This window comes from Melospiza melodia, chromosome 11 (genome assembly GCF_035770615.1).
Source record: "Melospiza melodia melodia isolate bMelMel2 chromosome 11, bMelMel2.pri, whole genome shotgun sequence".
Lineage (NCBI taxonomy): Eukaryota > Metazoa > Chordata > Aves > Passeriformes > Passerellidae > Melospiza > Melospiza melodia.
Genome location: NC_086204.1, coordinates 9428812 through 9446473, shown reverse-complemented (window position 1 = coordinate 9446473; position 17662 = coordinate 9428812). Strand labels below are relative to the sequence as shown.

At 36.5% G+C, this 17662-nt stretch overlaps 1 protein-coding gene across 5 annotated transcripts in view; it reads left to right on the top strand.

Annotated features, from left to right (window-relative positions):
• Window positions 1–17662, top strand: part of KCNT2 (potassium sodium-activated channel subfamily T member 2) — a 115156-nt gene that overhangs the window by 28370 nt on the left and 69124 nt on the right. For all 5 annotated transcript variants that reach the window (XM_063165518.1, XM_063165515.1, XM_063165519.1 and 2 more), the window contains exons 3-9: window positions 4855–4954; window positions 7718–7774; window positions 8463–8511; window positions 9813–9872; window positions 13104–13178; window positions 13683–13766; window positions 14344–14438. In XM_063165518.1, coding sequence (XP_063021588.1) covers window positions 4855–4954; window positions 7718–7774; window positions 8463–8511; window positions 9813–9872; window positions 13104–13178; window positions 13683–13766; window positions 14344–14438 — 520 coding nt within the window. The remainder of the gene's footprint in view (window positions 1–4854; window positions 4955–7717; window positions 7775–8462; window positions 8512–9812; window positions 9873–13103; window positions 13179–13682; window positions 13767–14343; window positions 14439–17662) is intronic.

The window sequence follows — 17662 nt, the reverse complement described above, 5'->3', positions numbered from 1 at the left end:
CATGGAATAAAATAATGGGGAGGAAATAAAATATTCATCTTTTTAAATGTATCCATGCAGCTGGTCCAAGTGGGTGGAAACATGGAATATTATCCAATCTTGGTTAGAACAGTGGAGCTCATAGGTCAGAAGATCAGTGACTGACCTCAATTTTCTTCTGTGTAGCAGGACTGAAGTTACCTCTCTTTGCCTTTCACATGTAAAGAACTAAAATTACAATAGCTTTATACATAAAGCTTTTAGACTACAAAGAAGATGTTGTTCCTTTGTACAGTTAAAATTGTTTCATGGTTTTGTGTCTGGAAAAAGACAGAAAAAAATAAAATAAATTTGATGTCCCAGTCTGAAAATATCCAGACAAACAAAATTAGGGAGACTAGATCAAGCTTTCAGAAATAAGACATAGCAAAAAATCTTCTATCTGTAAGAGCTAGCGATAAATAAATACTAGCTTTATATCAGAGACCTTGATAATTTTATTGGCTAAGCTGCTTTTACTTTCCAAGTGTAGGAAGAAGAATATTCCTCTAGAAGGAAAGAAAAAAGAAAAAAAGGCACCATGAGTAACAAGAAAAATCCCAAAGCCAAAGTAGTCAGTATTAATAAGTGCAAACACTCTTTCTGCTTATGCAGATCTTGGTTCTTGTCCAAATACTCAGAACCAGAATCTCCTCAAGGAAAGCCTCCAAAGAGCTGCTGCTGACACTGTAACCTGCCTCTCAGTACAGTTCAGTGGACTCATTGAGTCCTGCACTGAAACAGGAGGAATCTCTTGCCCAGAGGTACCAGGGAGCTGATGAACAAAGATAATAGATTTTGGACAGTGTTCAGTGAGAGCACTAAAAACCTTCCTTCCCATATTAAAGATGGACTTGCTGTCGTTGAGAAAAAATTTGTCAGTAGGATCAGAAAACGTTTTGGATAGTGTAACTAAGTCAAACCTGTTCACCAAACAGTTTTTGATAATATCACACGGTTTTGCCAACCAGAGCAGTCAGGTCTAGAATTTATAAGCATTTTCTACAGAATACTGTCCTGCTCTAAATCACATATGGGCCAGTAACTTGAAATATCAACTGTTTTATTAATTATTATCCTTGTGTAAACTGATAAAACAAGTGTTAATCTGTGTCTCATGTCAACCTAGCTTCCACTCCATCTTCTGCAAGCAGATGTCTAATCAAATTCAAACAATGTATAAAAAAATATCTTAGAAAGGTGTCACTCAGCACCCTCACAAAAAAAAAAAAAGAGAAAGAGAAAATGACATAGTCATACAAGCATGACTTGCTTGTAACCTGCCAAGACCACACACTAGATTATCACAGCCAACAATAAGTCTCAAAGGGAAAAGATAAGTGATGTTTCAAGTCAGTGAAGAGGGAATAAAGAATAACTATCACTAGGATATGAGCTATTAAGAGCATATTTTGGCCCAGCTCCTAGAGCCAGCTGCCACTGAAATAATTTTGCTGAAAATCAGCAATATATTAATGACTTATGAGAAAGGAATAATGGGAGGCAATTCTAAAATCATCACCTGATATCTGTCACTCTGTTTAGACCAACTCTCTAAATCTGACATTTGATCTACAAAAATGCTTGCAAGGAGAGCACGAAGAAATTATAATAAAAGGGAAAGTCACAGAATTGGTAAAACATAGTGTATCACTCTATACTTTAAAATGCTTGCAAAAATAGCAAGTACTTGTTTAAACTGAGAAGAAAACGTTAAGATTGGACATAGTTATATTTAGTACACAAAACAAGTAGATTTTGAAATGTTATTATCAATTCTTCTTTTAAATAAGACAAGAGTATGTAACAACTTTGTTACATAGACACAGTGAAATTGCATTCCCATTAAACAATATATAACTGCATGACAGAGCATGAAGGGTGGAGCTGAACACAAGTTTCAGACACCACTCATATTCAAAACATAGAGATATTCTGTGCCAATGACCCTGCTACTTAAGCAATCTGGCTCTGAATGGAGGAAAAGAAATTAAGTCAAGCAGACGATGTTGATCCATTGACAGCATGTGAAAACAGAACAGAAATAGACAGGAAGCAAACAAATATGAAATGCTTCCTTTGTAGCAGAATAATGATTGAAAACCTGTTTTAAATGCCTTCTGTAGTGTTTGTGCACTTCTTTCCCACATTTGAAATCTTACATCCCCATGATAGTGGAACACATGCATTGCTTCCAACTCACATGAGAATCCCCAGCTATGAGGCTGCAGAATCTTTCTACCAGAGAAAAACCACATTTTTTAGGCCTGCATTAATTACCCAAACTTCAGCAAGGCTGGTTGCATATGTCACTAATGGCTGAGGCATACAGGGCAAGGAGAAGTGACCCAGGACAGACTTGAAGCCTGTTTTTCCTATTTATATTTCAGTAACTGACCCAATCACCTACACTACAGAACCCATATTTTGCCTTGTTTTATAAACAACCCCAGCCACAAAATGTACTCTCTATTGAAACCCTTAGATAAAAACATGAGTGGTTTGAAAACCCTGCCTCCCATTCTGTAGGAAACAGCCATTCCTATGAAGATATCGAGAGCCTGAGTTCCATAGCTATCAGAACTAAGATTTGAGTTAAGGGTTTGAGGCAGCAGGCTGAACTATCAGTCTGCTGTATTGATGTTTAATCAGAAAAGAACCATTTTCTCTTGCCATTTAAACCAACATATAATTTCAAAGCATGATTAGAAACCAGGCCATTATCAATGCAGAAAACAAGTGCTTCACACCAAGAATAACATCTACAGAGCTAAAAAGCAGGAGAAAAACAACAGACTTCTCTACTTGCCCAAGAAAGTTACACAGTACAAAATTAGTAGGTTTTTTTTTGTTTGTTTAGGGTTTTTTTTAAACATTATCTGCTCTCCTAGTTGTAATAGCCTGGCAACCAATAGGGCAATCATTCATATTCCAGCAGACTTCTACAAAAGGCTTAGGACAAACAAAAAAATCATGTTTTCTTCAGCAACAGTTCAAAAAAAGCTGCAAATAAGGATCATAGCAATAGCCAAGTCAAATAACAGGATAACATTTACTTTCATGCTTCCTTCTGTCCTCTTCCCCCCCTTCAGCCGTGTTGGGGAATAAATAATCAGTGGCTAATTACTCTTGATAGGGGAGCAGGAATCCTTAGGTTAATGTTCTCAAGCCCAATTGCCAGTAACAGCTGTGGCACTTCTCACAGGATTTTAACCCTTAGTTCACAAAACAAGGTGCTGTTAAAGTCCATCCAATTCTTATGTGAAAACTGCAACTTCACAGTTAAAATAATAAGCAGTTTTGTGTAATAAACCTAAAGATTTTGCTCAGAAATTGCATGGTAAAATATTTAAGAATCCATTTCCTATTTTTCTGTGTTTGTAGTAGATGGAGTTTTAATGGGAAAGGAACTAGAAGACATAAAAACTGATTTATCAGTTTTACCTGATTTTGAACTTAGGACTGAGTAACGTTAAAAAGAAAAACAAGCAATATTACCATAAAATGATTGTGATTCTCTCCTTAGAAGGGAATGTACGCACACAGTTTTGGGTATGCATTATTTGGGTAGTTGCTAAACCACAGAAGTATTTACATTGAGTTCAACAGACCTGCTGAAGTATTTGCAACACAACAATAAAGCACAATGTCCTTGCTGTGACTGGGGCAAGGGACGTCACATCTGGGTAAGACTCAGAGAATTCTGCTTTGGACAGAAGGGCTCAGCCACACAGACCTGGACTCTCAGTTTGCAAGACTAAAAAAAAAATTGCTTAAGTGACCTCCAATCCCCTAACATTAGTCAACTAACAGTTTTAAATTGATTAGTAAATGAATGTTTACCTCTAAGAGTCAGATGAAAATATTCACACTAGCAAAAAAGTCTGCTGAATTCAATAGCAGTACTAAAAATTTAAACCTTAATCCTCCAATGACTGCAAAATCACATAAAAATATAAAAAAGTTCCATTTCAGTAGGTAATGGCTCCAGTTGGCAGTGAAATAAATAACCTGTGTGATAGCAGTAAGTGTCCATGTGGTTCCCTTTGAAGGAATCCTGTCTGTGCATTAAACCTATGTTTGTGTCACATTTTGTGATAGTATTTGTGGCCTATCTATTCAGCTAGAATATTTACATGGTCTGTAGTACAAGCTGTTGATTCAGTTCAGTTGTGCATTCAGCATGACTTTTAGATGTTCTGATTCTTGAACGCATAGTTATTCAACTTCAGCATTAAATAACTCCAGTTTAATATTTTATAAGTTGGAATAGAGTTATATATTCTGTATGTGCAGCTACTGCATGAAGACTTTTTTAGATATTAATATTTAACTGCTTGCCACTGCATACCCCCTGCCTATGGCTGAAAGTTTGTCTTTTCATGTTGGTCTATCCTGTTTCTCAAAAAGCATTACATAGTTCTGGTTCCCCTCCCAAGAAAGCAAATTTTTCAAACTACCAAAGACCCAAAGAATGGCATCAGTGAAGGATTAACAGCATAGAATAGCTTTCAAACAAGTGACTGCATAGTCCTTTACATTTACATTGGTTCCTTTTATTTTTACCTTTAAGGTCAGTGAAATTTTAAAACCTCTGAACTTATTTTCTCCTTTTCTTCTTCTTTTCTTCTTCTTCTTCCCTTCCCTTCCCTTCCCTTCCCTTCCCTTCCCTTCCCTTCCCTTCCCTTCCCTTCCCTTCCCTTCCCTTCCCTTCCCTTCCCTTCCCTTCCCTTCCCTTCCCTTCCCTTCCCTTCCCTTCCCTTCCCTTCCCTTCCCTTCCCTTCCCTTCCCTTCCCTTCCCTTCCCTTCCCTTCCCTTCCCTTCCCTTCCCTTCAGGTCTGAGAATACGATTATTCAATTTCTCTCTCAAGCTCCTAAGCTGTTTCCTATACATAATTCGTGTGCTCCTGGATGATCCTACACAAGGACTTGGATGGTAATGTTTGAGGGTTTTTTCCTCATTTCTGCTCTCAAAGCATTATTTAAGCTGTAAGAAATAAATTATTAAATACACGAAGGGTTTGTTTTATGTCTTCCAGATATTTTGAAAGAATTACAAAGCTGCTCTTACATTGTGAATGGAAATAAGAACTAAAATAACAGTAATATTTTTCCCTTTACCACTAAAATAATCCTGTCTCTCTCTCCTTAGATACTGTGCATCAGATGTAATTGTGCAAACATATATTTGAGATGTGTTATTACATGACATTTCTATGTAAAATTGCAAATGTCTGATTCCCAGTTTATGCAACAATTCTTTTCGGATTTTGCTTAAATCACTTAAAACCCCAGATCCCAGAAATGGACAGTCAAATATATGAAACTGAGCTTTCATGCAGATGATATTGATGATCATTTTCTAGCCTTCTGCTTTCTCTAAACTCTTCAGAAGAGTGAGACCAAAGGTACTTTCTATACTCACAATGATTTATGGATATCATTTAGCACAATGATTTCTGGAATGATGTAGCACACCCTGAATTGCCAGTACAGTATTCTATATAAGCCTTTTTTTTAAAATGTGTTACACAATTAATCACCAAATGTAGAAGAAATTGTGATTTATTTAATCCTGTACTTCTGTTGTATTTATATCCTGGGAATATTGAATTTCTTCATTTCTTAATGCTAATAAGGATCAAATTTTATTAACATACTTTCTTTCACTTGATTTGATTGTCTTTAAATGCTGAAAGAAACAAAGCACATAAGAAATACTCAGCTTAGGATGATAGAACCAGCAGCCTTCACACAATTTTACATAGACACACATACTTCACACAATTTTTACATAGAGTTTGATTTCTAATTTTAATATTTGGATATCAGTTATATCTAGTAAGGGTAACACCAAAAAATCTAATGCAGGAGAAATACTCTATTTTGCAAGAATGAAATCCAAAAGAAAGAGAGGTTAAGAATATTTGCTTTATTCAGCAGTGCATGAGAGAAGGATATGTGAATAGGAAGTACAGAAGATACATTTGAGATTTTTTTGGGGGAAAATTTATTGTGAGAAATTGTAAGTTCTGGAAAAGGGCCGTGAAGAGATTTCCCTGAAAAACAAGACCCATAAAAAATTTCTTTTGACTCTATATATACACCTTAGGATATCAGATGAAACAAACAGTAAAGTTTGCACAAGAAGTTGTGGAGAAGAGGAAATCCATCCTTAGAAATTTAGGCTAAGAGATTTAACATTTTCCATCTAATCATGGTTTCTGGCAAGCTGCAATTCTTTAAATATGAGACCTCTGGTGAGCGCAGATGAGTATATTGTACTGCATGGTTCTGTCTGGGTGTGCAGGACAGGTTAGAATATCAGACCTTGTGCCAAATATACTTCTGTATTTATGTGCCAGGATGCATATTCATATACATCTGCAGACTGCTGAATGCCTCACACTTCTCCTGGCATGTCCTTCAATCCAAGTGTTTTAAAATTCACCAGAGAGTGTATTTATATTTTCTATACATGTTATTCCCTTACATGGTGTTGTGGTACATCTAAGAGATTAGTTGGTGTGTTCTGTCTCTGAATAACATTTGTCTGCCCGAGAAGATTCAGGTGAGTCCTGCCTGCTTACTGAGGCCCTAATCTTAGAAGCTGTGCCAGACAAAAAAATGGCACCCCATTAATGCCCTAGAGATCCTGAGGGCCTGATACCAAAACTCCTGCTTGAATGCATTCTTAAAGATGTGGTGATGTGAAAGAAAAAATAATTTCTAGGTACTCTGTCACAGGCCAATGAAAGAAACTACTCAGCATCCTGAGAGTGTGGCCACAGAAAATGTTTTCATCTGGTTGGTCTTAAAGTGAAAAATCTGGGAGGAATTCTTTTCATCAGATTATTTCCTGTTTTTCAGAAATGCCTGCACAAGTTGGTGTCTTTCATTTACTCCTTCAGGCACAGTGGGTGTACAGGAAAGAGCTCAGGAATAAAGCATCCTTATTAATTAATGGGTACAGTTTAACACTGTCCCACTCAAAGCTGGTCCATGTACAGTTGTTGCTAATCTGTGGGCTGCAGATCCCTTTATTTTCTGCTGACCTTGCTTGCCAAGGATAAGCAAGGATATTTGTCATCATTTACAAATGATATATTCCCACATCCTTATATGACCATGTAAAAGGAAGATTTGTGCCAGCAATTAAAGGCAAGATAACATGATGTGTATAATGGCCAATATTTTTACTTGGGTATCAGTTTTGTACTTGAAATACTGCTGCATATATCTCCAGCCCTCCTCACATCCTCAAAAGAGGTTAGCAAGTGTAGTTTGCTGCAGTCTTTCTTGTTGAGAATGTGCTCTTTGTATCACAGCCTGTCCATGGGATAGGATTTCTAGGGTTTCTTGATCTTCAGTATATATTGTGTACTTAGTTCATCTTTACAAAGTATCATTTCAGTTGTCTTGTTCTTAAATTTGAAAAGAAATCTTCAAAAAATGTAACTGGAATGCTTCACACTCCTTTATCTACAGATATGGAACACATAGAGCAGTACTTCCTAAAAGTTACTTTACTTTTAAAAATGTCTGTATTGATTGCCTTGGGTTTCAAACTATTGCATGTATTTCATAGACCAATTAATGATGTAATTAATATGCCTTTCCTCCCATATGTTATGACTGTGTTCCCATATACATTTGCTAATGGAAATGGACTTTGCATGGATGGTGTGGCAACTATCAGTAAGGAATTAAACTGGAGTTGTTCCAATCAAAACTACACACCTGGAACAATTGATTGGTGAGTTCCTAAGTTAAAACTGCAACCCAAAAGTCCACAGAATGGTGGGAAGGGACACAGGAAGACAAATGCATTTCCGTCTGGAGTGGTGGCATTTTAACATATAGTAGGCATTTCTATAAATCTCTACCCATTACTTATATTTCTGAATGTTCAAACTGCATTTAATATTTTAATTATTTCTCTTGATTGCAAAGTGAACTGCTGGACTGGATGCTTGTGTGAAATCTGGTTTCATCAATGCTGATACCTTGCAGAAATAAAAAAGAATGCCCTTAACTTAAAAAAAACCAGTTCTGAGTAGCAGTATTATTAACAGGAATTTATTGTGCCGTTGTCCCATTCCAGTGGTGCTGTGTCAAGTGCCTATTAGCATTGATAGGATTTTTCCAAGATATCACAGCCCCTAAGAGTTAGATACCATTTATATCATTGTATAGATAGCAAATCGTTCACACAAAAGGATTGTCAGTTTTCCACAGGAACCTAATGATTTGCTGTGGATTAGAAATACAAGATATGTCAATACTCAGTAGGTAACTACTGATTTAAAGTTTTTATTACTAGGATTTTTTTTTCAATAAGTCTGCTCTAATTTCCATTCACATGTACAACATTTTTTTTTGGTCTGAAACACCAGATTAATTTGTGATTAATTTAATATTTATTTCCTTACTGTAATGAACAGGTCTCCCATTATTTGGGTGAATCGAAGCTTACCTTTATGGGGATTACAGGTAATATGTGAATGACAAATTCAGTTATTTCCATGTAACAACTGCAGATGATATTGATTTACAGAGCTGTAGCAGTGTTGAAGGATACTTGGAAATGTTGATGTCAGCAAGGAAATCCTGAGCACCAAGTACAGCAAAAGCATAAAGATCAGCTGATCTGTTCTGATTCTCTCTGTGAAATCTGGTTTTTCACTAAGAAAAACTTACTACTTTGGCTTCCAGATAGGTTATACCATTATATTCTCTTACCATGACTGGTGCAATACCAATGCAATGATTGTACCTCTATGTAATACACAATTGTCTAAGGGAAGAAGCCCTTGAAAACACTGTAGAATATGCACAGTTTGAATAATTTTTGACCTAGTGTTCAGATTATAAAATTTAATTTAAAAATATTGAGATATTTATTTGTCTATGCATGCAGTACTTTTCTAATATGTCTCTTTGGTAAGGGTAAGAATTTATTTGAAAATAAAGCCTGAGTTTATCTAAAATTATTAATATATCAGCTTTGGAGAAGCTGATATATTTTGATTGCCTATTTTAATAATTTTGTATATTTTAATTCTTTCCCAAGTCATAGCATCTTTTTAAACTTCTAGATAGAAACACTGTGCACCCTTCAGAGTTTTCAGCTGTAGGGAGCATTAATTTAAGATTTAAAATCCTGAGGCTTGACCTCAGGCTCCAGCCTGGTAGAATCCATCTTGATGGAATATCCCCATGATACACATTAAAATACAAATACTTTCTGTGCAAAGAACATCAGCAAATTCTTAGTATCTATAAAGTAAGATAAGTATTAGGTATTTTGTTTTACTGTTTTGATATTTGAATATTTAAGTATTTTAAGCTATTTAATACACCCACTAACAACATAATCTAATTGGAAGCTGGTAAAATGAGCTCTACTGCATTTAAATCTTAATATCAATAATTGTTCATCTGTATAATTTTTTTCTGCTTTCAACTTTCTGTATTATACACAGTAAGAAAAAAAGTTGCTATTCCACACATTCACAACATCTTCACAAGAAAGTAAAGAGCTGACTGAGTTTGCTTATTTACAGCTTCTTTCTCTCTCTCTCTGTCATGTGGGAAGATTTTGGTACTGCTTAGGAATAAATGAAACTCAGAAAAATAACAATATCTAAGCTTCAAGCGAAATGCTCTTAGCTGAGAGAGTTTCAGAAGTTTCATGGAAGAGCTGTTTTATATAATCTTTTATTTTCATTGTAATGTTAATATCTATTCTCTAGAAGCTGGTATTAATACTCATTTTTTTCACTTCACTTAAGGTGTCTGTGGCTGTAATAAGTCTCTTTGAAACTCTGTTGCTAAGTTATCTAAGCTACAAGGTAAGTACTCTTTGTTACTTTTAGGCAGAATTAATTAAAAACTAATGAGTTAAATGTTTCAATCTAAAGTTTATGTACCTGTGCCCATGCTGGTGTACAAAGCAGGGAGTTGAAAAAAACACTCTTTTTGAGGATGGCATAAAACATACAGGCAGCCCTGTTTCCCAAATTTATGAGCAAACTCTAATATCTAAAGAGGGGAAGTCAATAATTAAAAGCTCATTGTTTTCCATTGTAATTTGAAAACACATTCTCAAAGGTGACCTTGATTTTTTGACACTGATTTTAAGCTGTGCAGTTTTATTTGTCTGTCTATAATGTATTGGACACAATTGTCATTGATTTTAAATCTGTAGCTGTTCAATATATACAATTCAAGGTTTAGCCCTCTAAAACTGTGCCCAGAACAACTAGGCCAAGACAGTACTAAAAAAAAAAATAATCAGATATCTACATACTTATGTTCATCTGTGTGATGCTATTGGAATAACATTTCAAAATGTCTTGAAGTCATTTGATGTGAATACAATGTATTTTTGTATTTGCATTCTCCTTTAAAAGTTAATTTTTAAAATATAATTATTCAGTTTTCTTCATTCTATTTTGTTCTGCTATATCTCTGTATTTTTAGTATCTTTAGGAGAAAAACACCAAAAGCATTTGAAATCATTTACCAAAGAAAATATGAAAATACTTGGTTACTAAAGCTGAAAATATCTTGGGGGATAATTTTTTTGGTATTATACTTTGTATTACTGACACTCAGTAGCTATCAGAGCCACTGCTGAATTTAGAGACTTGTATTTCAGTGTGCTTGCCAAGTGATCGTGGCATAAATGTTTTCCTTAGTGCCCAATAATGCTAAGAGGCTTGCAGTTGTCTGCTGTCTAAAAATTATTCTTCTTAATCCTTGGAGCATATATTATTTAAAGGTTGGGGTTATAAGTGCAAATCAATTATGAGCAGAAATAGTCCAAAATTTATATCCTGGTGTCTAAACAGTAAAGGGCAATCACATTTTGTGCTGTTCCTGAGTTTATTGGGCAGCATTTTATCGTCATCCATTCTGCTTGTAATTTGTTTCAGTTTCAGTGGGTACAAAAGATGAATGCTTGGCAAATCTGCTTCCATGAGAAGTTACTCATCAGTGTGTGATGGATGGAAAGCTCCACTACCCTGATTTGCTGCATACACCTGTCACAGAAGTTGAGGCAATTTTGTGGTTCCACTCCCTTTAAGAGAAAGAACTAAGGGATTAATCTAAGGAACAACAAAATTTCTCAGTCACATCAATCCACTTAATGCAAACACCTCCTTTCCTCTGGTCCTGTTTTCCTGGTTTTATTTTCACCATTTTTTTGAAGCTAAGAATGGTGTTATTTCTTCCACTGTAAGGCTTTTCTGCACAGCCAAGGTGACCAAAGGTGCCTTGGTTTATGTAAATCTGTGGCAGATTACTTATTTTGTGGAAACATTTTCAAAGCTTTCACCATTTAGGTGACTAACTTCTACAAGCCAGAGAATTAACAAGTGAGAAAACAAGAAAAAGATGATTGTGTTTGCATTGGAGTGCACGTTACTAGGATTTCACAAATAACCTTTAAAATGAATAAAGCAGTCATTTGAGAGAATACTCTGAGAGATTGACCTTTCTGATACCTGGCCCATGACATATGAGAAATGGTTCAACATGCAGAGTAGTGAGGGCAGAGTAGCATATCATGCTACTGTGATAGAGTGAATTTGCATTTTTTATAGCTTTTAAGTGGAGAGGAATGCAAAGGATGTAGCACAGCATTGTGATGCTCATCACTTGGATCCAGGAATTGAAGGTTTACAATCTGCATTCTCACAGCCTAAAGTATTACAGGAAGGTTTGTCCTTGGCCAGAATTCTGAAAGATGTCTACGTCCCAAACCTCAAAAATTACCACAGACATCTGGCAATGCTGCTTATGCCTGGTGCTCAGGTCCTCTCAGGGCTTTGAGCAGCACCATACATTCTCACTGCAAAAGGCAGTTTTGCAGAACTCTTGATGCATTTATGCATTTCCATGTGGAAGCCAGAATCCTACAGCTGCACACATCCCTAATTACCTGGAGCCCATCCATACTGGCACTTTGCCTGCACAGTTAAATTATGTGACATTTCTTCTCTGTAATGCAGAGGAGGAAACTCCTAATGTTAAAAATGAGGAAATTTGTGAAATCACAAAATGGTTACGTTTGAAAAATCAGATTTGATTTTGATTTTACTATTCATACAAAACCCTCTCAGTTTGCAGCCTCATGATTTCACTTGTATGTCTGACTCCAACCAATTGCAATTACATGGAAGACAACAATCCCTGTCCCTGAGGTATAGTGGCTTCCAGATGTGGAGAGTTAAAAATGGAGAAAGAATTATATATGATAGGGAGGTTGTATTTAATTTTCAGTGGCTGTATCAGGTGGTTATTTTTTTAGCAAAGATGAACATGTTATTGCAACTGAAAATATAATGCTCTACTGCAAATTCTTGTAATACTGCCATGGTATGTGCTACACTATTATTGCATTACCTATGATGGAGTCCTGCTACACAGCATTAGTAAAGCTGTGAGTCACTGAAGTTCAACTACCTTCCTTTTGTAATATGTGGATTTTCTTCTCAACATTTAATCAGTCACAGCCACTGCACAGATTTGGAAAAAAAGTAGAATTATCCCCATCCTGTTGCTAGCAGTAAGTAAATTAAAAGATCAATGCCACTCCACTGAAATATGTGGGAAGACCTCTCATTTCATGGAAGCAAGATCAAGTTCCAAAAAGCCCCGAAGTGTACAGAACAACACTGTTCTGAAGTGTTGGTGGCAGAAACAGAGAACTTGATATTTTAGTCCTAATTCAAATATTAAACACTTGATTTGTTCCTTACTTCCCTTGCCAAAACAGTTGGGAAAGAAAAGATACAAAGTAAGGTAAATGATAAATGCAAAGGATGAAAGGAAGGAGATTTAAAAGTGCATATCTTTTACTTGGGAAGTACATTATGATAACCTGTAGGAAAAAAGGTTCCACAGTGATCTGTATTCCATATTCACATGTGTTTAAATCTGAGATGAATGACATTCCTTAATTTCAGGTATGGGAGAGACTCCCTGTGCTTCATTAGGTCATCACATGTATTTCTCTTCAGAAATTTACTTGTAAGCTGACTGACATTGTGTGTTTTTTTTCCTTTTCTTTGAAGGGAAATATCTGGGAACAAATTCTGAGAATACCCTTTCTCCTGGAAATAATTAATGCTGTCCCTTTCATCATCACGGTAAACATATTTGAATTAATACATTTGCACATTGCACTTCTATAGCTGCACAAATACTCTTACTTTTAAAAGATTTTATTTAAATTTTATTCTAATGTGGATGATGAGTTTGTGCCTATGGGAACAGAAATTTGCCAACAAGAAGAAAATAATTTGCTGCTGGAGTAAAGCCATACAGATAACTTTCCACTTCTTCTTCCATGGGCACAATCAAAACCAAAACCCTCTAACTCCAACTACAGCACAATCAATAAAATAAACCAGATGGTTTTAGAAATGGAAGAATCACTCATGTCTGCAGTGAAAACTGTGTTCCTATTTTATCTAATTATCTTGCATGTGGTTAATCACAAAGGAAGACAAAAATGTTATTTAAAGCCAAATCTCACGCTAGAAACACATTAATAGTAAGTGTTTTTCCCAAGTGTTTCATTGCTGCTTGAATAGTAAAGCTCTATTCCTCATCAGAAAAGCTCCTAATGAATTTGTTAATTCTTCTTGCAGATTTTCTGGCCAGTCCTAAGAAACCTGTTTATTCCTGTATTTTTAAATTGCTGGCTGGCAAAGCATGCTTTAGAAAATATGATTGTAAGTATGCAAAGGAAATAAATATTCTAGAGTTGTGAGGTTTTTTGTATATTGTATTTAGGGGGATTTTGGCAGTACAGTCTAACCGTAATAGGAAGCTAACCAGATCTGTATTTAGATTCTCCAAATGGTCAAGCATTACTAAGCTACTTTCTGCATCAAAATGAGAAAAAAGTAAAACATGAAATGAAATCTCAATTAGTATAAATTGTTACTGTGCCAATGCAGGAAATGGCAGTGTATGGTTCTTTTGCTACTCTGCCATTCATACACAATTGCAGGGAACTCAACTGTTAGGCCATAATTGGGCCTTGCAGCCTGTAATTTGTAAGCTAGACATGAGCAGACCTCAAGGCAGCTTGCAATAGGATCAGAATTGTGCTGGGACGAACAAAGAACTACTTAAATAATCACAGAATCACAGCTGGCCCTTCTGCACCTTCTGTATTATCAGCAAACTCATAAATTCATTTGGGTGACTGCATTGCTATCAGGGTACTTCATATTTCCTCTACAGAATCAGATCCTGACTTACTGGTTCAAACCCAAAAATAACACCTATTTTCCATTACTACAGAATGATCTTCACCGAGCCATCCAACGCACACAGTCCGCAATGTTTAACCAAGTGCTCATTTTAATATCTACCTTACTATGTCTCATCTTCACTTGGTAAGTGGCCAAATCCCCTCTGTTTTTGTTATACATGTTGGCTTGCCTGGTGGAAAGCATGCAGTGAAATAAGAAGGGTGAAACACTTCAGTGAAAGTGTTAACTAGCACCTGTACTGCTGGGGTGTGGAGTCCTTCTCACTCTAAGGAAGGAAATAGAGATGATGCAAAAACACAGGATAAAGCAGGGGGGCTTTACATATATACCAACTTCAGCAGAGAAGTCACTCACATGTGAAGAGTACCAACAGAAGTATATTGACCCACCAAGGTCTCCTTCCTCTGTCTGCTGGGACAGAGAAGTATGTGCAATATCTCAGCCGTAAGGCTTTGACCGAGTCAGGTTCCCCTAAGGATTACAGGGCATAGCTGTTTATAATCCAGATTACAGACAGTGTAGAATGCATTGATCTAGAGTTCTGATGGCACTGGATGGTAGGTTCAAACAACCAAAATGTATTACTCTGAAGAATGTTTTGCTGCAAGACCTGAAAAACTTGAATTGACATCCACAGGAAACACTGCTCCATTGCCCCATGTTTATATTGTGCCAGAGAGATATGGTGTTAGCCAGGGCTGGAGGCACATGAAGGAGGCTACATGATTAGTCTGGCTATCCAGTAGCTCTGTAGCTTACTTAACATAAAGAACTTTCTCATGAGTGGTGCCTGAGAATTGAGAATCATACTCAGGGGGAATACAGGGCTGTGTACAGTGTGATACAAGCTGGTGCACTAAAGGACAGTGAAGAGAGAAGATGGTTCTGTGTGGAAAGGCTAAATCACCTGTATTTGTTTTGCTAGACAAGATGCCTTTAGGTCAACACATTGATAAAGTTTGGTGTGTCATTTTGGAGACAGTAATTAGATTTTCTCTTACTTTATTTCTCTAGCTTGCTTTTCTGATAGTCACTGTTATGTGCTGCCTAACCCTTTTGGTAATAAGTGTATCATAGCACATGGCTTTTTAGAGGAGAAGTTTGCTCTAGCCAGGCTAAATGAATGGTCCAATTTTACCCTTTGTCTTAGGGCCACACACACGCTTAATAACAAATGCTGCCTGTTCCAGACAGTAATGAATTTTTGTGATATTTAAACTCCTGTTGAACCTGATGTAATTTTATATGCATAAGGACTTGGACATTTTTAATATTGCTTTTTAGTTTTTTACAGTACAAGGTGCTATTGAGTAAATATTCCTTCACCTTTTTTACCTACCCACTTCAATATTTTACTGAAATGCTGCACAGCAGCAAAATGCTGCTGACCAGCAGGGTCTGTGGTAACTGACAGTAAAACATGCAGGAAGTGGCAAGCTCACCTGTAATTATGGCTGGGCTCAACAGCTGCAGATACTGCTTCATTATAGTTCATTATTTACTGACCTAGGACTGACCCTGCTAGACTTGAAAAGAAGCTAAATGAGATGAAACACCCAGTAAAGCAGTAACTAAGGAAACAAAGCACTTTTTGACTGAGAATAGTAGTTCAAACATCTGCAGCTTCTCTAAGACTGGAGTCATGTTCAAGTGATTGTTACTCTTGTCTATGTGAACACACATAATGGCATTTTTACACATTCTTTCTTTATACTACTGATTAAATATTTAAAATACCCAAAAGAACGTCTATAAACAGTCCGAATCAATTAACTTATAGTCTGATTATGTTAATTTATGGTTAATTTGAGAGAGTGTTTAATTTTATAGACATCATATAGAGCTGATTTGAGTTCCTTCTAGCTGAAGGAGGACCCAAGTCCACTGCTGGAATCTGTGCTCTTAAGGGTGCCTTTCACCAGACTCATCTTTCATGTTTCTGCAAAGGCAGGTAGTACCCAGGTTACTAGCCCCAAACATGTTTGGGAGCCAGCACTGGCACAACACACAAAACTTTTCAGTCCTCACCAGTCTGTTCTCATTAGCATGCTTTGGTTCCATTTAGAAACACTGCCCTGCTCCATGTAGTGCCATGGTTCAGTAAAGCAAAATGACTAAGCCTGGGTTAGTACAGTGCCTCCAGTAGCAGGGCACTTTCCCCTCAGAGGATGAGGGACATGCTCCTGGTGTGCTTTTGGCACCACTGGTACCTGCCCTCATCGAGCCTCCCTGCTGACACTCAGGGCCTGGGTGGATTCAACTGAAACCCCACAGCCCCCTTAGCTCCTGCCTGCCAGGCTTGTGCCATCTGCTGCAAGAGCAACATCACATCAGCACTTGTGAAGCCAATATAGCTTTAAAACACAGGGTTTTCTGTTCAAAGCCACCTTTTTTTGGCAGACACATAGACAGAGATGGAATGGAGCTTTTTATGGGAATTACATGATTTTATAAGATGGTATGAAGCCCAGAAAGATTCCTCACGGCTTTGTTCCTGTCTGCATATAATAAGAATTTTCAAAATAACTTTACCATAACTAGCAGGAAACCCACAGAAAATGATTTTCACCTCGTACATCGTTTGTAAAGCCATCATTTACATTTCCACATCAGAATCTTATAAGTGGTGGTTAAAAAGATAGGCACATGCCAGTTTATGTCTTACAACTCAGGTGGAAGCTTTCCAATGAAAACTGAAAAAAATAAGTTACCTGAGGTTACAACTGATTGGCTAATCTCACAGTTTTTAGATACCATTGTTCAGGCTGTCCTTTGCACTCAGAGTATAGTAGAAAAAGGCTTCTTCTGTGTTTTTGTATAGAGCTGACAATTTTCAATGTTATTACAGAACAAACAGTAATCACAACAAAATTTATGCTCTACTCCACTCTTTGCTCTTTGGCGATAATTGTTTATGGATGTGGGGGTGGAACTCATTTGCAGGTCAGTAAATCTATAAGACCATTTTCAGGTATCTGTAATTTATAGATTACATACAAGGGTTTTTTTTTCTCTCTTATTTCCTGACTTCAAAGATAGATTAGGCTGTCCAATGATTTTCTTTCTTTAAACATCTCAGTGGCCTTGTAACCAGAGCAATTTTACATCTACTAAAATATGTGTGCTCCAATATGACAGACTGTTCAGCAGTTACTATTGAGAGTGTTCTAGTGAGAGTTATAGACCTAGTCATAATATGTGTTGTGTCATTAAGCTAATGGATGTTTGCACTTGTTTGTCAAATGGAATACTAATTATTTCTGTAAACTGTACAAGAAGACAAATAACAGTGAATGAGTATTTCAGGCATCTTTCTGTGACACAGTGAATCATCTATTAAGAGTTAT